At 41.4% G+C, this 27104-nt stretch overlaps 1 protein-coding gene across 1 annotated transcript; it reads left to right on the plus strand.

Annotated features, from left to right (window-relative positions):
• The first annotated feature begins 282 nt into the window (after positions 1-282).
• PITPNB (phosphatidylinositol transfer protein beta) lies at positions 283-26771 on the plus strand. The gene is made up of 11 exons (XM_072146670.1): positions 283-410; positions 6336-6366; positions 8396-8541; positions 8939-9030; positions 11749-11756; positions 14006-14080; positions 14732-14815; positions 20601-20678; positions 22819-22929; positions 23458-23580; positions 24932-26771. Exons 1-11 carry the CDS (start codon positions 391-393, stop codon positions 24980-24982), a joined length of 819 nt encoding a protein of 272 aa, XP_072002771.1. The 5' UTR covers positions 283-390; the 3' UTR covers positions 24983-26771.
• The last annotated feature ends 333 nt before the right edge of the window (positions 26772-27104 follow it).

A 27104-nucleotide genomic window follows, 5' to 3' on the forward strand; every position in this document is an offset into this window, starting at 1 on the left:
CAAAGTTTAAATACTTTTTAATGCAACCCTATGGAAAGCCCTTCCTTGTTCTGCCACTAGGCTTCTGTATTATGACGGACGCTTACAGATAGTGGGCACTGGATATGTGACAGATGTCTCTCTAGGCTCAGGCGGGCGCTAGGACTGCGGTATCCTGGGAAAGTGCTACTACCTGGCACACACGGGCGTTCTGACAGATGTCACTGCCGCGGCCAATCAGCGCTCAGCAGGTGGGGATTCCAAAACCAGGCTGTTCGGTGGATCCAATAGGCGAGTAGGTGGGCGTGTTTCCGGGCGTTCGGAGGGCGTGGTTTAACGCGGCGTCCGCTGTCCCGGAAAGCGTCGTGTGACGTCGGTGCCGCACAGGAGCTGCGGCGGTCGCTGCGGAGAATGGTGCTGATCAAGGAATTGTGAGTGCGGGCTCTATGACCCGGGGGGCGGGCGCCGGGTGTATGAGGTCAGCACACGGGGTGCAGGCGGCTTATATCCAGCTGCTGCCCGGTATCAGGGAGGGGAGGTGCTGTGCCCGGGCCCGGTATTAGGGATGAGAAGTGCTATGGCCGGGCCCGGTATAAGGGAGGAAGAGGTGCTGGGCCTCTGCTCTCAGTCCGTGGCCCGGCGGGTGGTGCCGGTATTTCTGGCTCTGATCCCTGGGGCAGCGCTTGCAGGTTGCATCATAGAAGCTGCTCGGAGACACACGGCGCCGGGGCTTTCCCAGCCAATCACAGCAGCCGTGTCATCCTGTGACGTCAGTGTGTTGTTAAGTGACGCATGTGCGGCTCGTCTGCGTCTATTGACCAGTGTGCACAGAGACAGTGTACTCTAGCAGTGATCAGTGGGGTATAGGCCTCTTCTGGACCCTTATGTTAAAGGGGTTGTCCAGCCAACATAATTAGGGATAACTTGCCGATCAGTGAGACCGCACCCACAGATCACTAGAATGTTGTACCCATTGTACTCCTAAAACTGGATGTGCCTGGACAACCCTTTTCAGATTGCATGTGGGTGCCACCCTATGGAGCACCCTAGTGCTGTACAGCATGGAGGAGTCTCCATTCATCTGTGTGTTGTAGAAGCTGCCATTTCTCTGCAGCCTGATGACAAGTGTGTGGCACCGATTCTACTCATAGATAATATAATGTATTAAAGGTGGAACTTTTCCAAAAACTAAAACTGCTCTTACACAATGAGATCTGATTCTGTGAAACTCCAGGTTAGTTACCTCTGAAGCTTTGATATTTATATATGGTGGTCATGGGAAAAATACTAGCCAGCGGTGCTCACAGTATCCGGCACGGGGTGCGATCCTACATGTGCTGGTAGTGGGCAATAGATGTTACATCCGCTCCCCTTCCCGTGTCTGTGGTGATGCCAGAGATGGTGGAGAACAGATTTCTGCCATCTCCAGCTCTCAGCCTTATTTACAATGGTCAACCTGTCACTTCAGGGAACACAACCCCTGTTTTCTCAGCAAGTTCTCCCCTATCCCAAAATGCTTAAGAAGGGGAAGAGGCTTTTCTGGTTACCTGCGTCGTCTCAGTGCTATATAGATGGTTGGGGGTTATACAGAAAGTATAGGTGATGTGGGGCTGGGGCATTCCATAAAGGTTAGCATTCTGGCATGGATACACATATAATACATACAAGGCTTTGTCTTAAGTAAACATTGCAGCAAGTGCCACATTTCTCTCCTTATCTTGTCTGAAGCCATCACTATCCACCTCCCTGTACAAGAACCCGTTGGGATGGACATTACAAAGATGTTTGCGGTGTCATTTTTCCCAAGGCAGCTTACTTTAAAGAGAAAGCTGTGATAATAGTCACTTTTCCCAGATATGTGATATTGTCATTAGTCTGATAACTGGGGTGCGGGAAATTAAAATCTTCCTGCCTCTGTACCATGCTGGGTGTCTTTCCAAATAATGCTGTACACAGGCCTTTTCTGTGGGTTTTGCTTTCTCTGCTGTATCTATATTTTGCAATGGCTCTCACATGCATCTCAATTCTCTGTAATAACAGGTTTGTGTGCTATGGTGGACAATTATAAAATCTTACAATACCCAGCCGCCTGAGAAGAGGAAATGGGACCCTGGTGACAGTTCAGTAATATTGTTGCCTTCTATTGATCCGTGTCAATCTCTAGATAAAAATCTCATGCAGAAAGTCGCACAAGATACAACAATCACACTGCCTAGTTCTTTGGTTGAAGTGACCATGGTATCTAAGTGTATAAAAGTGGAAGAGGGCTCCCCTCATAGCCCTGCTACCGACCATGATGCGATTATGGGCTGTAAATAATTTCTGTGGCAATCAGAAACCCTGCAATTGCCTTCAAGTCTGATTATATCTGTACAACTTTTAGGAGTTGTCAAAGGTTAGATCTAATTGAATACCTGTAAGCAATATGCTGACTGACATACTGCAGTGTATTAATATATAAGGGAAGCTGCCATGAGGATGTAGGGTCACAATCGGTAACCTGTTATCCAGCGCAGTGACAGGATCACAATGGAGTTTTTATCTGTGCATTACCGAATCTCCCAGAATATAGAAAATACTTATGTTGCATACAGAGTTACAGGGCCGTAGAGGAGTCTTGCAGGCTGGATCACTCCTGGATTGTGCTATAGGGAAAGTACATCATCTTAATCCATCTTCAGCAGCTGCCACCCACATGTGCACTAGGACTACATGACATCAATTAAGCCAGTAGAGCACATGACTATTCTCTACCCACATGACTCATTATAAACCATTTGAATGCAGCTTTTAGAGGGAACCTGTCATCAGGGAGGTATTTTTTACCTGAAGACAGGTTCCAATAGCTTATGGCATCATCTCAAAAATGCCTTTGCCTCTAGGTGAGCTGAAGCTACATGAAAAATAACAATGGGAATTATTAATGCTGATGTGATTCCCACCTTGTTATAGAACACATCTATCCACAATGTTCTGGCACAGGAAGCGCACCCCTCCCAATCAATTAGGTGTTATTCTCTGCAGTGCAAGGGTAGATATTATTTAACTTTGTTGGAAAGTTTCCTTATTTTGATTTTACAAAATAAAGGGTGTCCTTGGGATTATACATGAATAGTCTATTCTAAGGTGAGGCCTTTAAAGGGGTTTTTCCCACCAAGGAAAGTTCGGCCCTATCCACGGGATAGGACCTAACTTGTTGATCAGTGGGGGTCTCAGTGCTGAAACCTCCGCGCTTGGCAATTTCCGTCAGCTCCATAGAGATTAATGGAGCGGAATTGTAATGTGCGGCCATCTTCTCCATTAATCTGACTAAGCGACAGGGGTCTGACAGACCCCTCCTTTTCGTGATCTGCGGGGATCTCAGCACTGAGACCCCCACTGAGCAGCAAGTTAGGCCTATACAGCGGATAGGGGGGGGGAAACCCCTTTAAAGAGGGCCTGTCACCACCTACAGCAACTCTATATCTTTCAAATGGTATCACTTCACAGATTCTGGCACAGTTGGATTTCTGGTCCAATAGTAATAATAATCTTTATTTATATATTTGTAGGTCCATCAATTTCCATAGCCCTTTACAATTCATAGGGGACATAAAGAAATAGAATCTTACGTTAAACAGTACAGACATTCATATGGAACAATTGGAGTGAGGGCCCTGCTCACAAGAGCTTACAGTCTATGAGATGCAGTCACTGCCTTACTTTCTCTACATACAATTTTTTTGTCATGTGGGCGGTGCCAGGCTGTCTGCTGCGGACCATGACGGCCCATCAGAGTGCTATAGGTTTCAGCAACGTATTGGCAGTTGAAACTAATGGCACTTACTACTTGGGAATTCCAACTGTACCAAACTCCCCTGGTGCAGCCTTGGAGTAGGCGCAGCAGGTGATGGGTCCTTTTTAGTGCTTAGAATGTGGGAGCAAACTTCCTGACAGTCAGTTTTTGGGGTGTCCGTGATTTCACTTCTGGTTAGTGCTATGGAGTAGGTGTTCTATTCACACAGAAGTACGGACATGAAGAAGACGCTTGCCACACCTTTACTCATGTGATTGTGCCGATGCCCCACAGTCTCCCCTCACTGATGTGATATCGATCCATACACATTATACTTCTAGGTGTAGGCATTCAGCCAATGCTGACCCCAGACTAGAAATGTTAGATTTCTGTTGCAGATATTGGTCGTTAATCAGACTTGCCTCACTATCTGCTAGCAGTGACTAGAGTAGTTGTGACATTGTATTTAGTGAAACCTGTGGTTGTGTATCTACTATACAAGCCCTTGGATGTGTAAATTCCCATTTCATTGTCTTTTATGACTTGGTTAATTGACTCGGTGTAATTTTACATGCTGAATTATTGATTTTACAATTAGGCTTTGGTATGGTTCCAGGTTTGGTACATGTTGATCTGTTTTTTTTGTTGGATTTTTTTCCTTTCTTGGATTTCCTAAATAGCTGACCTTCTTTCCTTCTTCTTTTCATTTGTTTTTTGAGGTTGTCCGAATCACACACATGAGCTTAAGTGATGTAACGTGTTTGAGTTAGTAGAAATGACAATACCTACTAGTTTCAGTGTTGGTGATTTGTTTCCTGGTGAGGAGGTCAGGATTATTCTACCAATTGCTGCCCTTAGCTGTCATATTCACAGTGAACACAATGTCCAACAAGAAGCCCTGGTGACTGAAATACAGGTGCTAAAACATGGGGGACCACTGGAGAAGCGAGTATAGTTTTTTTTTCTCCATCTCTATCTGACCCCAACTCTGGACATATCACATCAAACAACCTATAGAAAAAGCAGAGACGCTAGATTTTCATGGCCCTCTGCAGTGCATATTAAAAAGGCTTCTTTACTGGCTCCAACCAAACGGTTCAGGGGGCAGTCTTTAGGAGGACCTGGCCCTGTATGTGCAATGGTAAAAGCAGTGTTGATTGGGGATATACAAGTCACTCTATCACCATGTTGTCTGGTTTCTTGTACTGCTGTTTGAGACTTATTGTTCTCAACCGAGACTGAAAAGTTTCATAAAGCAGTACAGGAAAGCAGACAATGAATAAGAAAGACTATGCAAAAAATGGCTAATAAAGATAAAATTCAGATATGCCTAATTCCTAAAATCAGCTGATCTAGGACGCGGTCTTGGACATGGATCTGCTACTACAGCTACTTTGGTAGAAAGTGTTAGTGCTCAGGATGTTCTGAGTAAAATCTTTTCATCACACTTCCCAGTAGTAGCTGACATCAGCATTTTTCAAGAGGAGGTCAGAGTTCTAGGAAACCTCGTCACATGTGAGCAGTTTTTATTCTTATCCTTTTCTGTCTTTTTAACATTATTCCACATAATGCCAGATGATTATTCTTTCAGTACATTTTTGTCATTCATTTTGGTTGCAGAAACCGAAGAACTACAATAATGGCTAAATACAGGATCGGTCACTTGATGGACACCAACAGATCTCATTGACTATAATGGTCCAATTTTTGTTATGTTACCCTTGTGGATGGCACTCAATAAAATAACAGACCTCTTTAACCCCTTACTCACTGCAGCCCTTTTCTGTGTTTTCTATGGAGAAATGAGAAGATGCAGAAGGTTAAGGTGCAGCCTGATTGCGGCTTTTAGGTCAATGGTGTCTCTAAGAATTGGTTCTTACACGGTGCAGAACCCAAGAATAATCTAGCCAATCTTTAATTCAAATGACCACTTTTGTAAGAAAAATCTCTCTAAAAGACCTCCTTCCTTATCCAGAACAAATATAATGTGTTTTTACGTTCTACTTTATATTTTGCATATTGTCCACATACTTTGAGAAAAAAATTTTGGCCAGCAAAGAATTGAAGACCATTGGCTTGGAGATTGGTCTCATCCCCCAAAAAAACCCTGTTATACGGGATCTGGCTAGTCCAACTCCCAATACCTTTACTTTTGTGTCCTAGCTGATTGATGCAGAATAGGGCACATGGATTGGTTATTTTCTCTATTAGTGGGTCTGTTCTGTAAACCACTGTTGTGTTTGTAGCTACAAGGACTGGCTGGTGATAATGAGTGTGTCATGAGTTTCACTTCACCAACGTTAATCTGAATATGATAATCTCCATGCTTCGATATCTGCAAACAATCCATTTTCTTATTTCGGTAGTGACACGACTTTATACCGTTGAACAAAGATGTGAATGGAGCCCATACTTTCATTGTTCTCAGATTATATTCCATATGTGTTTATCATAATGTTCCACATAGTTTTAGTAACTGTATACTTTAGATTTGGGGATAGTAGTGAATGTACACCTAGTTGTTAGAGCTATTGTCAAGTCTATTTTTTTGCTTTCTAAACCATATTTTATTTTTTTTCAGCCGGGTAGTGTTGCCGTGCTCCGTAGAAGAGGTATGTCTTACTTCTTATCTCCCTGTCTCCTGTCCTCTCCTTAATGTCATGTGTATATAAAGCTGAGCTTTTTCATATAGAATTTGGGGGAACCTTGTAATGTGAATAAACGTCCAGCTTTCTATGCTGTTCATCTACTTCTGCTCTATAACAGGCTGCCTAGAGATTACAATGCATTCCATTGTGACAGATTTTCTTAAATTCCAAATGCAGTGGAAAAAAATCCTAGTATATTTTTTATGCTTTGTTGGATTCCTGTTCTATTTATGGTTAATATCTTGTGTCCCTGGCAACAAAAGCTAAATAACATTCTTGGATATTCAAAATGTGTACATTTTGTATATATTATAGTCTTCAGTGTTTTAAGATCCATTCCTTGTTTCGGCTTCCAAATACTGGAACAGAATACTGACAATGTGAGTGATCTATAAAAAAAACTTAAAAATCCTCTATCCTCAGACTGAGACAGGGCATTTGGAGGACATCTTCGGCCAGTCTGATGCTATCAGTATTTGTTCATCTGCACCTTCTAGTTTCTCATTCTGATCCCTCTACTAGAGGACTTGCTGAATACTGTGGAATTGGCTCGAGTCCAGGTCATTTCCTGGTATCTACATGACCTGGGTATTTGAAGTTGATCAAGTTAGGACAGAATTACAGCTGACACAATAGAAAAATATGTTAATCTTTGGTGAACGTCTCTGTACAATGTCTTACTAAGGGTTTAACTGAAACAACTGCGCTGCCACATGATTTGCAGCCGGTCACCTGCTTACATGAGAGAAGCTCTCCCTCAGTATGCGCTAGTAGCTGTAACATTCATTTCCACACATGTACTAGTGTTAGTAAATGTTTGTACTTCACATGCAGAAAGGCAGAATTAAAAAAAAAAAACTATTTAAAGGGAACCTGTCACCAGGGACCTCATTTTCACTAAAGACAGTTTACAGAAGCCCATGACACTTGCAGTGCAAATATGTCTTTTTGCCTTTTCTAAGCATTTGCATTACAATATAATTGTGTGTTATAACTTACTCTTGCATCCTGATAAAATCCTGGGGTAGTCACAGGGGTTGGGCTTGCTTTGGATGCATTTCAAAAAACATGTGACTTGTCTGAGCTGCAGGCTGCCTCCATCTTTGTGCTCCTGAACAGCTTGTCCCTCCCTCACTGATGTCAGACTGACCAGGCTGTGACCTCTGAGAAGGAGCAGGAGGGAGGAGCTGTATAGCAGCACAAAGGTGTGGGCTAAGATCTCAGGACTGAGTAACATAGACAAGGCACATGCTTTTTTTGAAATGCATCCAAACCAAAGTCCAGCCCCTGTGACTACTCCAGGATTTTGTCAGGGTGCAAGAGTAAGTTCTAACACACAATTATATTGTAATGCAAATGCTTAGAAAAGGCAGAAAGGGAGATTTGCACTGCAGGTGTAATAAGCTTCTGCAACCTGTCTTTAGTGAAAATGAGGTCCCTGATGACAGGTTCCCTTTAAAAGTGGACAATTATTCAAACTAGGTTTCCATTAACACACCAAATTATGGGCTGCCGTCCTAAACCTAGATCCTTCAAGAGCCAAAGCAACTGCTCTGTATATTTTGTTGTAGTTTATCCTATTAAAGCTTTCACTTAAACCTTCTCCCAGTTGTAATTTTCCCCTGGCATGGTATAAAAAAGTTGAAGGAAAACTGTTGCCAGTACGGCAGCACATGAAGGCCATCCAGGTGCTCCATACATTAAACTTGCACACAGTGCCATAGTTCCTGGTCCTGGACAGGTGTGGTGCCATAGAAAACCAAGATATCTGCTCTGGGACTAGCATCTCTCAGGCTTTTCTCTATCACATCATACGGAAACCATGATAGAGGTTTCAGAAATCTTCCCAAGACCTTCAGATACTGGCACAGGGTAAATTGTACAGCATTACCCAAGCCTCTACTCTGTTCCTGTGTTGTGGAGAAGGACAATGGGAGTCTGCAGACCTGTGCCGTCACAATATAACTTTCTATTTTCCCGCTGTGTTTCTCAGTATCAAGTTGGTCAGCTTTATTCTGTGGCAGAAGCCAGCAAAAATGAAACAGGTGGCGGGGAAGGCATCGAAGTCTTGAAAAATGAACCTTATGAAAAAGATGGAGAGAAGGGCCAATATACACATAAAATTTACCATCTGAAAAGGTAAGCCTTCCTAGTAGACCCTGCTCATATCCACTGATACAGGACCATTTCAGCCGGCAGACAGGGACTCCTTGTATCAGATTTCTGTATGATACAAGGACTCCCAACTGTTGGATCTGACCAGCATATGGTCCGTTTCCACGACCAAGTGTGTTCATGTGCTAGGAGTATGGAGACCGTTTCTGTTGATTAATATTTGTACAACAGAACACTCTGTAACATTTGGCAGTAATTGGGATTTTCAGATTTATATCTCCAAGTTTATATCTTGTGCCATTGACAATCATAGGTCTATATAAGCCTAATGTTTATGGAAATAATAGCTAAATGCTGCTAAAAAATGTCCACTGTGATGGAGATGTGTTTGTATAGTTAATTGATATATTTGTTTTTCCAGTAAAGTCCCTGGCTTCGTAAAAATGTTTGCTCCAGAGGGATCTTTGGTATTTCATGAGAAAGCCTGGAATGCTTACCCTTACTGTAGAACAAGTAAGTCGTAGTTTCTTTCCTGCTTCCTTCATGGGAGTTTTTCTTTCATTTGCTAAGTACCCTACTTCATGAGATCAGAGGAACAACGTACTCACACAATAACTCTCACACTACACGGATCATTATTTTGGCACATATACTAGTAGGACGTATAGAAATCTACAATCATAATAAAGCATGATAAACCAGGGACACTTACTAATAGATCTTCTTATATCTGTTATCTTCTAATATCTATTATCCATAACCTCCTTCCTTTTAAAATTATGGTAATGAGCCAGAAGGGTCCTGGGGGTTTTACCAGAGCCATTTCATGCTTTTGCTTTGGAAGCTGTTACGCTGTACAGGAGCAACTCCCCCTCCTACTGTGTGCTAAAACGTCCTCTGCTGCCATTGGATTGCAGCATGCAAAGGGAGGGGTCAGTGCTTAGAAATCAGGGGTAGGGAGAGACAATGTAACAGCCTGTGAAACTACAGCTGGAGGGGCTCTGGTAATGCCCTTCTGACTCATTAACATAATTTACACATACTCTCCCTGTCCCAGTTTCTGCATTGGTCTGGTAATTTTGGGTCTCAGCCTGCATGTAGCTGGACCTGCATCATCCAATGAGCACTTCGCCAGACCACAGGATATCACTTTCATTCTCCAGGGGACTTTAGTTGTATTGTCTCCTGGGATTATTGGGCATGGATAATGTAGCTCCTGTAACCCTTAGAAGTTCCATCCAGACGCAGGCCCAAAATTGGAAGTACAGGAAAGTGTCCCGTTTCCATTTTTCTTGCAAAATTCTTTTAAAGGGCTGATATAGGGAGAGTAATTTTATGTGCCTATGATAGTAGAGATTTAAATCCACCTCTCCTACCAGCCTTGCCGTGATCATCAGAAAATCTACTATGACTTGAGACGTTAATTGGTTGTATAAAGTCAAGGAGATGGAGAGTTAAGCACTGAAGTTCAGCTCTCATAACGTCCCCTCTGCTGTAATTGACTGCACTTTTGGGAGATCACCAACCGGCTCTCCAGCAGTCTGGTGCATCATGGTGACTGATGTCAGTCACAGCAGAGGGGATGTGCTGACATGGGGACGGGTTGACTTCAGCTATGAGATCCCCGCCTCCATGATTTTCTATCGCATCTCACTTCAAAATTGATTTTACACGTGATGCCACTGGGCCATGAAGTGGAAGATATTAATTTGCTTCACAGCAACTGGTAGTAGTTTATTAGGTCAATTTGCTTTAAAGCTTGGAAGATTGCAAGTGCCGTATGTACTCGAGTATAAGCCAAGGCCCCTACTTTCACCACTAGAAACTGGGAAAACGTATTGACTGGAGTATGAGCCTAGGGTGGAAAATGCAGTCGCTACAATTTAATAAAAATTTGTAGTAGAGCCCTCCACTCAGTAATAAAATGCCCAGCATGGTCCCCACTCAGTAATAAAAAGTGCCCAGCATGGCCCCCACTCAGTAATAAAAAGTGCCCAGCATGGCCCCCACTCAGTAATAAAAAGTGCCCAGCATGGCCCCCACTCAGTCATAATAAATACCCAGCATGGCCCCTTAAAGATAATAATAAACCGAATACTTTCCTCCGGCACACCCCTGGCGTCCTCTTCTCCTCCCAGCGTCTTTCTGGCAGTGCAGGCAGAGGTGCGTCTATGCGCTTTGCCAATGCACATACTCTGATGCAGTGGTGTCGCTGCTGAGTAACGTCATAGCATATGTGTGGGCAAAGCACATAGACTCGCGTCTGTCTGCACTGCCAGAAAGACGCCAGGAGCTGCGAGGAATACGTGAGGAGAAGAGGACGCCGGAGGTAAGTATTAATTTTAACATGTATATTAGAGTATAATTTCAATGGGGTTGAAAAAAAATCGGCTCATACTTGAGTATATACAGTAACTGCAGCAGTTCAAAATGGTCTCCATAGAGGTGCATTATGCAGAGGCATGGTGCAGTAAGCTCACAGTGTCTCACCGCACCATGTATGAACTGTGCGGCAGATCAGGTTCTATTCCATTCTGAAAGATGGGCCACACTGTTCAACCTGTTCAACCACACGGTTGTGTGAAGGTAGCCTAATTGTCAGAAAACTGTGTAATGTGCCACATGTTCAATTCATTTTGATCATTTATACACAATTAAGGCTAGTAGAGAATACAAACACATGCACACGGCCTGTAGAACTCCTGCAGTCTCTATGCATGTGTGTGTATTCTCCTTCCCTCGTCTCCTCCATAGACTGCTGTGCACCTGTTATCTGATACCTCTGTGAGCTGCATGTGTTATTTTGAATGTCATTTGAGGACAGAGAGGAAAGGAGAAAAAGAGGCAGATATGTAGAGACCTAAGTTATCACAAAGTTACTTTTGTTTGCTTGTTCTATTGATTTAGTAAAGGTTTACTCTACAGTTGGTGACTGTGAATTTTGAAACTTTCCAGTAAAATCTTCTAGCAAGGAATATAGTTAATATGTATCTTCTAGTTCAGCAGGGTGGGAGTAGTCTACAGTTGTTAGTAGTGAGGGACATGCAGGGAATGAAGTGGAGTGAGGTGAGGGTTATAGTATCTCAAACTGCTGGCATTTTATATTTGAGTCATTCATTCTCATAAATGTGTTATGACTTTGTATTTATGTGTCACCTATTGTTACTTATAATGTGTTTTTTCCCCTCATTTTTACCCTATGTGCATTTACTCTTGCTCTTCATGGATCAGTTGTAACGGTGAGTTTCTAAAATGTAATATTTCTCTGAATGTTAAATGCAGATGCTTTTGAGTTTAAAGGGAACCTGTCACCAGGAGACCCATTTTTAGCACTCCCCCAATCCCCACAGAGCATAGTACATACACTGCCAAAGTGTTTTTGTATAAAAAATAGGTTTTACAGAAAAAAAAGATATGTTATATTGTACCTTTCATTAGCATCTGCTGTGTGACTAGGCAGTTGCTAATTGGGAGGGACTGGAAAGGAGCAGATCCCCCCCCCACCCTTGGGAAACATGTGACCTTTTCAAATATATGAATAACTCCCCACACTCGGGATTGGCTGTAGAGGAGCAGGGGGCGTCGCCAAGCCAAGTGATGGGTGTTTTCACATATTTGAAAAGGTCACATGGAGAAGCTGAATCCCAAGGGTGGGGGGGGGGGGACTGCTCCTTTCTAGCCCCTCCCAAAAGGCAACTGCCTAGTCACACAGCAGATGCTAATGAAAGGTACAATATAACATATCTTTTTTTCTGTAAAACCAATTTTTTATACAAAAACACTTTGGCAGTGTTTGTACTATTCTCTGTGGGGACTGGGGGAGTGCTAAAAATGGGTCTCCTGGCGACAGGTTCCCTTTAAGGGTATCTTGAATCTTAACAGAAAAAAAAAAAAACATTATAGGTTTATGACTTGGACGCCCCTTTTGCAGTAAACTTGCGTGGCGGCATGGGTTCATTATATAAAGCCTCTTCACCCCCATGGATTAATTATATGCACACCCCCAGCCGCCCCATGGATTACATGTAGCCCCCATGGATTAATTATGTGCACCCCCTCTCACCCCCATCAATTATATGCAGCCGTTCAAACCCCATGGGTTATACGCAGCCCCCCTCAACCCCTACGGATTAATTCTATGTAGCCTGGGTCCCCCTCACCCCCCATGGATTAACTGGGCACACATCACCACCCATGGAGCAACTATATGTAGCCTGGGCCCCCATCATCCCACATGGACCAAATGGGGTCAGTAAAAAAAGAAATAAACAGTAACACTCACCTCAGTTCTTTGGTCCAGACAGAGCAATACACAGAACGCTGCTTTATGACGCCAGCACCCAGACACTGGTAAGCTGCTGGGGAATAAGATGTGCCTGCGAGTGAGCCCTCCCAGAGCAATGGGGCACATTTGTCAGAAGTGTATGAGAGCAGAACTGTTCTAGTTGCCCATATCAACATATCAGAGCTCGGCTTTCATTTTCCCACAGCTGTTTATAAAATTATAACTGAGCTCTGATTGTTTTACATGGGCAACTAGAACAGTTTTACCTCAGACACTTCGGATAAATCTCCCCAAATGTGGTCATCTTCAACCTTTTATGTCGACATGTACCTTGAATTGTTGTCTGCATCCAGGAACATAGATGCTGGAATTAGAAAATGTTAGATAACGTTTGAACCTGTGATTTAAAGGATACTTGTTACCAAGATTGCAACCTGTAGATTAACAGCAGATTTTGTGCAGATTACCTTGGGGGACATCAGTTCCATTTCAATTGGATTACAAAATTGCCAAAACGTAGATGCTTCCGATGCTACTTGTGGGCAAATATATAGATATTGCTTTAGTTCACACCAAAACAAAGTGAGGCCTGCTAATGACTTGATAGGTGCTGGAAGCCACCAGGAAAGAGTCTGTGTTTCCCTGCCGCGGATTCCTCCTACCCGTGCAGCGGTTCCATGTGTAAGGACTGTAGAAAAGACTTCCTGCACCACAAACCCCGCCAGGAAAAGGCCCAAAGTTTTGTGGCCCGGGCAGTCGGCTGGAGCCCAGTTTGTTTGTGAACCCAGTGAAATGCATTCATCTGTGTGCCATCTGTTTAATTTACTGATGGCAGATGGCCAAAAACAATGTTTGAGTTCATAGGTTTGGGGAGATGTATAGCCCCAAACCTGGTGACTGCTGTCTCCTCCTTGTTCAGATTAAAGATCAGACTGTGGGGTTTTCCATTAAACTTTATGTTCCCTATAGACTTGTACGGATGGTTACACATCAGTTATTAAGACTGGACTAAAAAGGCACAAACCGAATGCAAGTGTGAATTTAGCCTGATCTTTCCATCGCACCAAAGAAGTAAGCTGAATACTTCTATAAGGCAGATCTAATATGGTCAGATCCCATAAGTATCGCATATCTATCCTTCCAAAAAGACCAGATTTACCTGTTTTGTTCCTGGACGTATCATTTGTGTTTTGCTCTAATTAGAATGAATATATGAAAGAAGACTTCTTCATCAAAATCGAGACTTGGCACAAACCAGACATGGGAACTCAAGAAAATGTAAGACTTTTATTTGGTTGGAATGGCAAATATGCTGTGTGGAAATGTTGAATTATTTTTGGAAAATGTTTTTTTTTTTTTTTAAATTTTCAAAGAGTAAACTAAGAAAATGATATAAAAAGAAATCAATTTGTGTCTGATATATCCGCCACTGATCCATTCCTCTAAGAAGGGATGCTGGCATGTATAGTATGAGGATACATGCACACGATCGTATGCCCACTGAGCCGTAACCGGGTGGGCATATGTCTGGTGCCATGGAGAGGAGGATGGGTGGCCCCTCTCCATAGAGATTCACGGCGTACATGACATGTCCTATCTTTTTGCCGTGTGCGGTGCCATACACAGTAACGGCCATTGCAGTCTATGGGGGACATATGTATGGCCGCAAGCTTACGGCCGTGCATATGTCCCCCATACGGTCGTGTGCATGTAGCATTGGACTGATGAATCCTGTAGTGGGCACACAGGTATACAGCACAATACCACTACAGAAAGTAAACTAACATGATTTATCTGGGGTTTTTTCAATTTTTTCACTCTATTCATACTCCTCCGCATTGTCCATCCTCTGTCAGCTGTTCCGTAAAGTTCACTTTTTGTAATATGCAAATACTGACGTACTCATTTATTCTTTTTATCTCCTCTCAGGTACATTGTCTAGATCCCAATGTGTGGAAGACTGTTGAAGTGGTCCATATCGACATTGCAGATAGAAGTCAAGTAGAACCTTCAGTAAGTGATATACTATATATCCTTTATTAAAACTGGCGCCCCTTTCATCTGTGGATCAAAGAGAGGCTTCTAGACCTGGGCTATATTTCATTAGTTCTCTTCTGTCATTTCAGGTGATAGTTATAAATTCATGTGTAAGTGTATAGTGCTGCATACTACTATGTCACATTCATGGGGGTCCTGGGAGCAGTGGTGGACTGTTTCACACTGCAAGGCCACATGCACATGTGTGCTATTCTTATGCCGCAAACAGTGGAGCCATCGTCTGTTTTAGCTATCCATGTGTCATCAATGTGTAATCTGTTGACAGGCCAGACAGATCATATGTCCACAAAATCAGTTCATGTGTTATCCTACCAGGTGATGTTAATAGCTTGTCCTAAGCCCTTGGAGTGCCACATGATTGTGTTATCTAGCAATTGATTGGCTCGCAGAAATCTGCAATTTACCGGTGCATACAATAAAAAAAAATACATATTGCCCTTTGTATGCATTCTGTTTGGTAGATCTACAAATTGGTCGAGGACCTACACTTTCCACAAAACGTCTTGTTCTTTGAATATTGTACACTTTCTTTTGTTTTGAAGGTTTGTCAGTACTACATGAATGGTGCGGTCTCTCTCCGCTAACACAGCATCTGTGACAAGACAGTAGGACTAGCATATGGTCTTTATATCTGTCCTTTTACCTAGTCATATTACTGCCTAGCAATATAGAAAATCCAGATTAGCAGCTTGAAGTAACAGGATTGTAAGCTGGCGGACTCCAGACTTGCTGCTTATCATTAAGCAATGTGAGATAAGAATGGAGAGGAGTACTGCACGAGAGGGCAGAGGACAAGGAGACCGAGTGTCTTCACATGGTCACAGTCATTTCTGTATGACTTGTATGTCCAGCTCCTGTAGATATCTAGATAATCGTTTGTAACCTTCTAAAAAGACTGTGATGACAAAGATGAAGACAGAAGACATATATATGTTAACTATTGGCTCTTTGTGTCAGTATATTGGCACCAATTAAGCAATGGAAATAAATAAAAGTCCTCTGTAGTCTTCTGTTTTCCTTCATTCTTTTTTTCTAGGTAGCATTGATGTGGCTTTATCATTATAAACCAACAAAAGACAACATTAGGCCATAAAACCTTAGGTGTCCATTTTTCCCATTCACAAAAGTGATGATTCTGCTGGCCTCTAGTGGCCAACCTGAGAATGACAGTACAACAATTCTTTTTTCCCCCACCATGGTTAAAATAAGGTTGCTTTCTTATGTGTGAGTCTCTTTCACCCGTTAACGACTTGACCCTTTGTTTCTGCATTTCCATTTTTTTACTCTCCCCATCCCCCCCAACTTCAAAAAACTATAATTGTGTATAAATCTCTAAAAATTTAAGTTTTGGAAGGGTGATACTTTCCGTATCGGAGTTCAACGGAGAGAATAACCGTATTTATATTTTGATAGATCGGGACTTTGGGACGTGGTGATACCCAACATGTTTATGATTTTTATTTATTTCGTTTTATAGCGGTTCTAGGGAAATGGAGGTGATTTTAATTTTTTTTTCTTTTCCTTTTATTTTTTTACTTTACTTTTTACTTGGTCCCCGGAGAGTCTGATTGCTCTTACCACATATACTATACTACAGTATTGCAGTATTTGGAGAATTTGCTGTGCCACTTTTACATGTTGTCTTATAAAGACTCTCCAGGCTGTTATGGCAACTGAATGTCGATGATGTCACAGGGAACAACAATCAAAGCCAATATGACAGCCTGCCGCCGGTGGCAGTTCGAGGGTTCGCATCTGGAATCGGTGCCAGCATTGATCCCTGGTTTTACTTAACCCATGAGCTCTTTCCCAAGGGTTTAAAGGGAACCTGTTATCGGAAATTGACCTAATTAACCATTACCAATATGTTGTGAAGCAGATTAACACCTTCCAGATCGTTTCTTTCATGGCTCAGTCTGGTGGCATTATTTAGAAAATCAACCTAAAAGTGAGATGTTAATTGCTTGCATAAAGTCGTGGAGGTGGAGAGGTCAGCATTGAAGTCAAGCTTTCCTTGCCTAAGAGTGAAGGAGATCTGGTTATTGATTTGTCTGGATGCAGGAATCAATTACAGTAAAGAGGGCATTCTGAATTGAGGAAAGCCTGACTTCAGTGTTAAACTCTCCCCCTCTCACCACCTAACATGTCACTTAAACATTGATTTTCTGGACAATGCCCCTTTAATCCCTTACCGACATGTGACGTAGTATTACATCACATTCCGGCTACGGGGGTATGGAGAGGGCTAACGGACTGAGCCCTCTCCCATACAAGATAGTTTTTGCTGCATATTGCAGTAAACACCCACCAGTAGCACCCACTGTGCGAAAATGTCCAATATATCAAAATATAGTAACAGTTATTCTCAGCGTTTAACTCCGTTATGTAAAATGCCACCCAAAGTCGAAAAGACCATTTTTTTTGTCATTTTGAAAAATATAAAAAATGTAATAAAGTGATCAAAAGGCTGTGCAGTCCTAAAAATAATGATAGCATTGAAAACGTCATCAAAAGTTGCAAGAAATGACACCACCCACAGCTCTATATACTGAAGTATGAAAAAGTTATTAGCACCAGAAGATGGCAAGATGTTCAGGAGGTTTTAATTCTTGTAAATGTATGAAAACATAATAAAACCTATAGAAATTTGTATCCCCTTGATTGCACCGACCCAAGGAATAAAGTAGACATGTCATTTAGGGTGCTTTTTTTTTTTTTTACTGCTTCCCAGTACACGGCATGGAATAATGAATACAGTCACTATGAAGTGCCATTTGTTACGCAGAAAACAAGCCACCACATAGCTCTGTACATGGAAAAATTAAAAAGTTATAGATTTTTGAAGGAGGGGAGTAAAAAAATAGAAATGAGGGAAAAATGGCCTCGGCGTGAAAGGGTTAAAGTGTAATCTTTGAGATATTTTTTTTGATAGTGAGCGTGGGGGGGAGTGGTTGTTGTGACTATCGAGGCTGACTATGAGCTGCCATGTAATGAGTGTTGGTAATAAGTGGCTTTGAAACTGGATAATTTTAGCCTCCATAAAATGGAAATAGGAGTAGATACCAAGTATCTGCACCTTGCTAATATGGTTTGGCTTGGTGGTTTTGGAGCACGCTATTTACTTTAGGATTTGTAGCATGTGCCGTATGGTCAAAGAACCAGTCTGCATTACTTATGTCCATCATAATCTAGAGCTGTTTAAGGGTGCACTGCAACAAAACAACTTATAGAGTCTTCCATTTTCTCACATTCCTCACGCTACTGACTACACTACCTGCAAAAGAAACGTGTAACCGGACAAGCTTGGTGCCGCCTTCTTCCATTCCATCTATAATGTTCTGACAAGGCAGAGATGTCCTTATGTAGATGAGGCTATTCGGAAGTTATTGCTCTTGATTATTACATAGACTAGTTGGATGTATTTGGCACCCGCAAGAACTCTGTCAGTAGACTTGTCCCCATATCTGGCACAAGCAGATGTTATAGGAGAAATAACTTTTGGATCTGAACAAATCTGTCATCTTAGTCTTTAGAGGGCATCATAATGAAGGACTGTATGCAAATGAGCCTGAGGGGCTACAGTCTTTCATCCTGGTAGTAGATGTCCTTTAAGGGGAAGTAACTAGCTCCCAAATTACTCCACATAAAAAAACTGTGTAGTGTAGGACTCAACGTTCAGAAATTTTACAGATGAGCGGATGATCTCTTGAAAAAAATTCAGTTTTTCCTGTCTTCACTAGGAACATAGCCGTTTCTGCTGGTGCACCTCTTTTATTCATGCTACCCAGCACCACCCCTTACACAATGACTGACAGACCACAAAAAGTAGGTGTAAAAACAAGAAACTGCATGCACCAGAAGTTCCGGCTCCCTGCTTATCTGGAGCTGATATGCCTATAAATGCAGAATTTCTTCTAAGATGATTATGGGCTGAGTGGGTAGCATTTATGCCTTGCAGCGCTGGCGTCCTGGGTTCGCATCCAACCCAGGTCCACATCTGCAAACAGTTTGTATATTCTCTCTGTGCTTGCGTGGGTTTCCTCCGGCTCCTCCAGTTTCCTCCCATACTCCAAAAACATACTTAATTAAAGAATTATTGTTATTATTATTGTTATGGCTGTTTTGACTCTGAGCCATCTATATTTCACACATTGCTGGTTTCAAATGTGGTATTACTTGGAAGCTGGAGGACCCCCTTCAAAGGTAACCTGTCATACGTTTTCTCTGCTTTGGCCAGGAGGTTCATACTTGCCTTATTGGGCTCCTCTCCAGCGAAGTATACAGGATTTTACTATGGTCATGGAGAGAGTTCATATATATATAAGGCTATTTTGGACACTAAGCCACAAGTCTATAAGGAGCTTTGGGTGGTTTAGTGTCAGGTTTCATTTAACTGGGTTTTCTCAAGACTGTAGACTATGGATGGTCTATCCTTAGTATATATCATCTGTATTAGTTTGGTGGGGGATTCACTCCTGACACCCTAATAATCAGCCATTTAATGAGGTTGCATGACCTTTCTGCCCCTTAATTGGCAGTTATACCAGGTTGGGTATCGCTTGGTATACAATGAAGAAGCCAAATTACATACAATCTAATAGTGATAACCTTTCCAAGGTAATATTTATGGTAATTACTTAAAAATGTCTTTTAAATAGAGCTTATTATTGGTCCAACTTGAGCCTGCCGGCTTCTACATTCAGGATACCTCCTATTTAATACGGCAACCGAATTATGACCTATCCTATATGTGACTATTATTCGCTGTCTTCACGTGGTTTTACAAATCCTACTTTGCACTCTGCTGCATTGAGACGGCAGCCAGGGTGACATGTCTGCTGCTTCCCTTGTTGTAGAGTGAATCATTTCCTTTGCCCGGGCCTTCTGCGGACAGGGAGCATTGTCATCCGTTCTGACATCTTTGCCTGTTGCGTTTTTAACCTACTTCAGGAGCTCAAGCTGTTTGTAGCGTGCAGTGATATGTAGTGGACGCGCTGGTTTAAGGGTTGCAGAAACTGTGCAGCGGAATTAGCCTCCAGTAATCCTCCGAGCCGGAGATTCAAGTGGGCTCCAGCTGTCATCCCCCAGAGTATTCTAACTAACCTAATGAGATGAGAAGTCTACAGCTGGTGGCAAACAAAATCAACCACAAGCCAAAGGCTGGCCTTCAGTGGCTCGCCGCTCCCTGTGGGATCCTGAAGGAGATTGCATGGCTAACAAAGCCAGAAGGCTGTCTCCTTCCACACTATTGCTCATTTGCAGCTGTAATTGGGAGCTGCGCATTGTGTTTCCTATGCTGAGATCTGTCATGTATCATAGAATCGTCTTTTGTTTGTTTTCTGCTTTTTTTTTACAAGCTAAACCTTTGGTTAAATGGAAATGAACTGAAGATTTTTCTAAAGATATTTAAAGAAAGCGCTGTCTTTTCTTATGTATGTCAGTGCATTGCAGAAAGATGGATAATAGCAGAAGTTGTAGTGACTCAGGGTCTGCCCTCACTTATCCCAGGATGGTAAATAGTAAGTATTCTGGCCACTGCTGGGTTGTTTGGAGATGACAGCATTGCTTTAGATCCTGATTTATATTGACTTGTGATTTTGTGTGTTTTATGACCTATACATAAGATTTCTTCAAGTCATTTATACATGTGCATTCCATAAGGGGTAAGTAGTGGTAAGCACTCATGTACAGTATAATAAGTACTGTATAGTAACATTATAAAAACATTTGTGTTTTTTAGGATTACAAAGCCGATGAAGATCCAGCAATATTCCAGTCATTCAGAACAAAACGTGGACCTCTGGGACCTAATTGGAAGGTAAATTTGAAAATATGATTGAAATCTCCATTAAAGGGGTATTTCAGGAGCAAGCTTATATGTAAGATCCATGTGAATTATATGTGTAATTGGTTGTTATTTAAAGTTGAGCTCCCCTTAGCAGAAAAAAGCAAACACTGTAATGGGGAATTACAATGCTACTGGCCCTATGATCAGTCTGTTTATTTCCTCTACGTGGAGCAGACACAGGACAGAAGATGGCGACTGGTCACATGTCCTGAACCTGCCTGGGCAGGTCATGTGATCTTTGGCTGTAGTGGGTTGTTTGTGATGCATCCAGTATGACCAGTGTTGTGGTGAGGCCCATCTCAGCGAGGTAATGTGCAGTGATAGCAGTTGCGCATCAACACAGAGCAAGAAAGTCTTAGATCATCACTGGGAGCAGAGCATAAGAGGGAGGCGGAGTTAATGAGAAATAAAGGATCGTGTAGTTTCCAGTGGTTGCCATGTTGGTGATATCTCCTCCTAGTTTAGAAAGCCCATAACATTTTGTGAATCATAAAATCAAACTTTTTATGATTGGAAATGGAACATTTAAGCTCCATTTGGGTCTAATGACATTGAGTTTTGTGATATGCATTTATTATAGCATTATGGGTTTTTGTATAAGTCGTTCATATTCCCGGAATACCCCTTTTAAAGCCCAACAAGATTGTGGGCACAAATGGAAAAATATTATCCCTTTAAGTGTACACTAGTAGTATATGAACAGCCAAGATGTAACTATGGCTACACATGTTCAAAGCTAGAAACTAGCTGGAGCATGCATTCATTTTGCTTCTGGTGTTACATTATTTGTTAAAATGTTAATAGCTGCTCAGTTTTGATGTTAAACCGAATAAAATGGTGCCGCCCTGATCATATGTCAACTAATCAATAATCCATTCTCAAAAGTAAATTAGGATATCTGTGTATTGTATTGACCATCCTGCACTCACTGATGAAATTCCCAGCAGCAAGTAACTAACAGAGTAACACAACCATCTGATGAGACAATAGGAATGAGGGCCCTGCTCTTAAGAGCTTGCATTTTATACATGGTTGGCAAGAAAGAGTTCTCCTTACTGGGATTTTTGCATTAAGGAAAGGTCCATTCACTCCCAGCATTGGGAGAGGGAGGTGTGGGGGAATGCATAATTAGCAGCCTGAAGCGCCGGACATCTTGTTCCTGCACTCTGGGTTGCTAATTATAACTTTCTTTTCTAGGTGATCCTGGCATGTCAAGATTAGCGACGGACAGTTCCTGGATCAAGTGAAGAGGAGCGGAGGTGAGTATAAATAGGGTTTTTTTATGTTTTTTAGGTGGTTGGTTTCCTTTAAGCATGAGTTGCAAGAAGCCTAATGAAATGTGGGATTACAGTGTACAATGTTGTACAGTGATACAACATTATATCTGTTCCAAAAGGAAAAACAGTGCTGTCTACTTTTTGAAATCTGTCCCTTCTGGAATAGATATACTGGTTTGGCTTTAATCCAGCATCATGTCATTAGGCTTCCTGAAAGTCATACTATTAGACTGGCCCTATATTTACTTCTAGATCCACAATTGTGTCTGTTAGGGACTGTACCAATCACCTACTTTATTCAATGTAGTATCGCAAGGTGAATAATATAAAACTTAACATTTAATTCAAAATTACATAAAAACCACTATTATCACAGATAACAATGCATCAACACCAACACCCATTAGCTACTGTAATCTACTATGAAAAAATACAGGGCTCACAAAGAAATGCCATTTTGGCCACTGATAACAATGATCCCCTTGTTATCAGTGACCAAAATGGCATTTCTTTGTGAGCCCTGTATTTTTTGATAGTAGATTACAGTGGCTAATGGGTGTTGGTGTTGATGAATTATCTGTGATAATAGTGGTTTTTATGTAATTTTGAATAAAATGTTAAGTTTTCCTGAAAGTCAAGCTTGATGATAAGGAAACGTTTTCTTTATCCTATACAGGAAACCGTATATTTCCCTGCATGCTGTACAATAATTCTGCCATAATTTTCAATGAGGTTTAGTTATTGGGTAGTACACAGCTTTGATTTGTACCACAGCTACTTGTTGCTGCTTTTACGTTGCCAAACTAACACATTTTTCTCCACAATTTTTGCAGAAAGAACTTGCAAACTCAGAGAACTGTCCACGAATGTGTGCTTACAAATTAGTTACAATAAAGTTTAGATGGTGGGGGCTTCAAAATAAAGTAGAAAGTTTTATTCAAAAGGTAAGAATCTCCAGGTATCTGAACAATATGAATTTTTGATGCTTTCTTTGAGCCAAAACCAGAGTTGGGAGATACAAAACCACAGATGTCCTTTTGTATCTTAAACAATGTTATGTATAGCTTTGAGAAAAAATATAATAAACAAGCGACCAGGTTAATGTGGCCATATACTCCATAGGAAAGTTGTCTTGTTTAGATCAGCGGACTTCTATATAGTCTTGTTGCAGTCTTCCCTGATGGCAAATGGGATAAAATATGTGGCATTCCTTTTTGTCAGGAGAAGCTTGGAAAACACACAGGCGTACACTAAATTGTGCCCTTGTTGGTCATCCAGGATGGACAGGTGTCAGTAGAATGAACATCTGACTGACAGAATGCGTGGCCACTGACATTGGCTTTTTGCCATAGTTTTCCAGTCAATGGTAGTGGCAGTAGTCTGCTCTATCCCCACGGGGGCAAAACAACTTTTACAGTTGAACAATAACTTTTTAGAAATGTAATCAGTTTTTTTTTCTATTTACTTTTAAGCAAGAAAAACGAATATTTACAAACTTTCATCGTCAGTTGTTCTGCTGGATTGACAAATGGATTGACTTAACAATGGAAGACATAAGGCGAATGGAGGATGAAACACAGAAAGAGTTAGAAGCGGTAAGAGTTTTAATACTATTTCTGTATTGTGTATTTCATGGGAGGTTTGTGGGAGAGTTTTCTGCCCACTTTGTGGTAACACCCTGAGTGTTGGAGAAGAGGATATTTTCCATGTATAGGCACCTGCTGCGACAGCCGCCACAGCCTTTTTTCCATCTTCCTGGTGTGTATAGAGCTTTGAACAGTTATTTATAACCCTCCTATTTCTACACTTTTCTGAGGATCTGAGGAAAACAATTTTTAACTAATAGAAAGGTGTCAGTTCATAGAGCTCTATGGGAACCTGCCAATAGCTATATCTGTGAATATGTGGTGACAGGTTCCCTTTAAATACCAGTTACACTTTAACTTTCAGTCCCGGTCCCACAGTAACAAGACTTTGAGGTGGACTGTGACGTTTAAGACAATCTCTAAGTGCCCAAATACAGTTCAGTAACTGAGATATGTGTGAATATTTTCTTGCAGCAGATCTCCTCACACAGGGAATAGAGTAATTTGTGGATGGCGAGTCTCACTAAATTGATTGAGGGTATTTAGGCAGTAGAAAATGTATGCAGAATATTGACCGCTTTCTTGATTGTAATATCCACAGCATTTTCATTATTTTCACACAAAAGTTTATGGCGGCCAGACGAATGACAGCTATCATACAGGTCCCATAGAAGTGCACAGTGCATGTCTTTCTATGGAGAGGGGAGGGATGAGGAGTGCTCACCCCTACCCTTCTCCAGCTGGCCGTATGCTATACCCAGGCGTAGCATATGTTCGTGTGTAAGGGGTCTTACTCTGTAACTTTCCATGCCGTGTACTTACACAGCATTATTTCCTACATGGACAAGTGTTTTACAGCCTTGTGTGCTGGGTTCCTCATATATGTGTTTGTTATTTAGTGATTTCTTATCTTTTGAGTAGCTTTTAATTTCATTCCACATTTAGATACGTAAGAAGGGTCCCGTTCGAGGTACAACTGCGGCAGACTAAACAAGCCAAGTCTAGTTACAGGGGCAGTATTAAGGTCTGTAAGTAAGTAGTGGGCAAATAAGGTGATGGTCCCAGCAAACTCCATATGCCCAAGTCGCTTGGTTCAGTCTATATGCTCTTTCCATTGGCTGCACATTTCTATGTAATTTCTACCTTCTTTATAGCTTCCCCTCCCTTATCTGCTGGGTAATATGGTTTTAGAGGGGTTCACTCTTATAGACAATGGCTCTTTTCTAAGCACTATATATTTTCTCTTTATAGCAATGCTGATTGTTGGAAACTAAACAATTTGATATTTATGATCTAATCTTGAAGTCCACCATAAACCAAATAACTTAATCATTTTCTTTTTTTTTCCCTTGTGACACAGCTACGCAACCAAGGTCAAGTGAGAGGAACAAGTGCTGCCAATGACGAATGAAGACGGACCTGACCAAACCGCATGCAGAATTTTGTCATTTACATCTGTGTTTATATACCTGTATGTTTATAGCTATATAAACACTCTGAGCATAAACTACTTAAGTGTACTGTACCTGACATGAGCAAAAAAAATGTAAAGAAGGTGTACTGTACATTACTAGTTTACATACCCTATGAATGTCACTAGCATTGGATGGCATGGACTTCCATGGACAGCCAGGCCATTACTTTGCGAAACCTGTTCAACTTTTTCATTATTTTAGTTTAACACCAGGAAAAAAAAACCTACAATTTTGTTCTGTAACAAATGTACCAAATAGCAATGAGTTGTGGCTGTGATAACAATGGGATTGTTATGTAAAACTGGTCTGAGAGTTAAGATCTGTAAAACAGCCAGAAGCTCTGACCCCCCCAAATGCCCAGTAGTGTTCTTTTTCTCATTTTTCTTTTTTAAATTGAGTTTTTCATAGTGGTTTCAGCCTATTGGCAAAATTCTAGGGTCTATTTTTGTTTGATCTTTTAATGTAAAAAGGACTGTATTCACCTTCGCCAACTCCAACTCGTTGCATCTTATTATAGGTGTTACTCCACAAATTTTTGCATAGTTGGAATTTTTTTTTCTCTAGCTGGAGGAATCGCTGCATTTAGTTTAGGCACCCAGTATTTCTAATTTTTCTAGGTTTTCTACCATACAATGGGCGGTGGTGTGACTGTAGCAGACTGCTGCCCATCTGACAGTAGAGTCTCATTAGCATATTGGATGTAGAAAATAATGGCAATGATCGCTGGAGGACAGTAAATCAGTGGGCAGCACCTACTAAAGGATGCAAAGTGCTGGAGTTTAGTTGAGTTTTCTAATCTCCTTCCCATACGTGGATATACTATGCGAGAGAGAGGTGTCTGTTTTTTGTGGGATCTTGTGCACTGGGGTTTTCCTCCATTTTATATGATATGAGGAGTATAAGAAAACTACTGGTGAAATAATACATGACCTGTAAGTATGCTGTGCACACTTTCAGCCAAGTCCTGGTGGTTATGGTGCATCCTCTCCCCAGCAGTTTTCTGGATGGTGTCTGGAATAGATCACACTGGGACACTGGTATGTTCATTCTTGCATGACCCCATCCTTATCCCCCATCTTTTTTGGAATGGGTTTTGTGCGCACAGTTGAAAGACGTTGCTCATTTCAGATGTTGCAGTTTGGAATCTATGCAAACTGTTTCATTTCTACGTTATTTATGCTTTTCCAGCTCTTCTGTGTAAAATGAATATTTAAGTTAAAATAATATATAAAAATATGAATATGAGGTTAAAACTATGTGAGTGAGAGAGGTTAACCTAATGTTATACAGTACAGTTGTAGATAAACTTGCAATAGATTTTTGTAATGGAGCATGTTCAATGCTTAATACTCGGCTTATTAAAATTAAATCTAAAGGAAATATTTTAGGAAAGAGGAAAGATTTTTTTACAAAATGTCCAGCTAAAACTGCAACGTAAAACCTGTAGTCTGTGTTCACACTTGCCTTTGCATTACACCTATCTAGTAAATGCCCCTTGTTCTAACCGATTACTCTAGACAAAATACTGTACATCTTGAAGGCTGTTATCATGATCCAGATTGTATTCCCTTCTGATAACATAGCAGGGAATGTCGCAGTGTCCGAGAAAAGATTTTAAAATTCAGGGGAACTTTTAATGAATGTAAAATGTCAAGAATTGCAGTCTGGTGTGTGAACAGTATGTCAATTAAGTGTAAGTAATAAATTTGATCACCAAAATATCAATGTTGTTCTAAGATTTAATGAAGACTCTTTATTTCACATAAGTTTGTATCAATGACCGAAAGGTGCTTTTCTCCTTCTGATAAGTGCCTTCCTTAAAAAAGAACAAAAAACAACAGCGGAAGAGGACGGCGCCTCGCGTGATAACGTCAGGGTAGGTCAGTATTGATAGAGGTGAGAAGGTGGGTGCTCACCTGATGACCACTTGTTGGTAAGCGGCATAAATAAATCCAATCGGAGGGAAAGAAGGTCCTTAATTGTAAACCAAGGTTACTGCAGCAACTCTTACGCTCTTCCAAAGAACCGGTAACCAAAGGCACCGTAACGTAAATGATA

This window comes from Engystomops pustulosus, chromosome 1, assembly GCF_040894005.1.
Source record: "Engystomops pustulosus chromosome 1, aEngPut4.maternal, whole genome shotgun sequence".
NCBI classification, from domain to species: domain Eukaryota; kingdom Metazoa; phylum Chordata; class Amphibia; order Anura; family Leptodactylidae; genus Engystomops; species Engystomops pustulosus.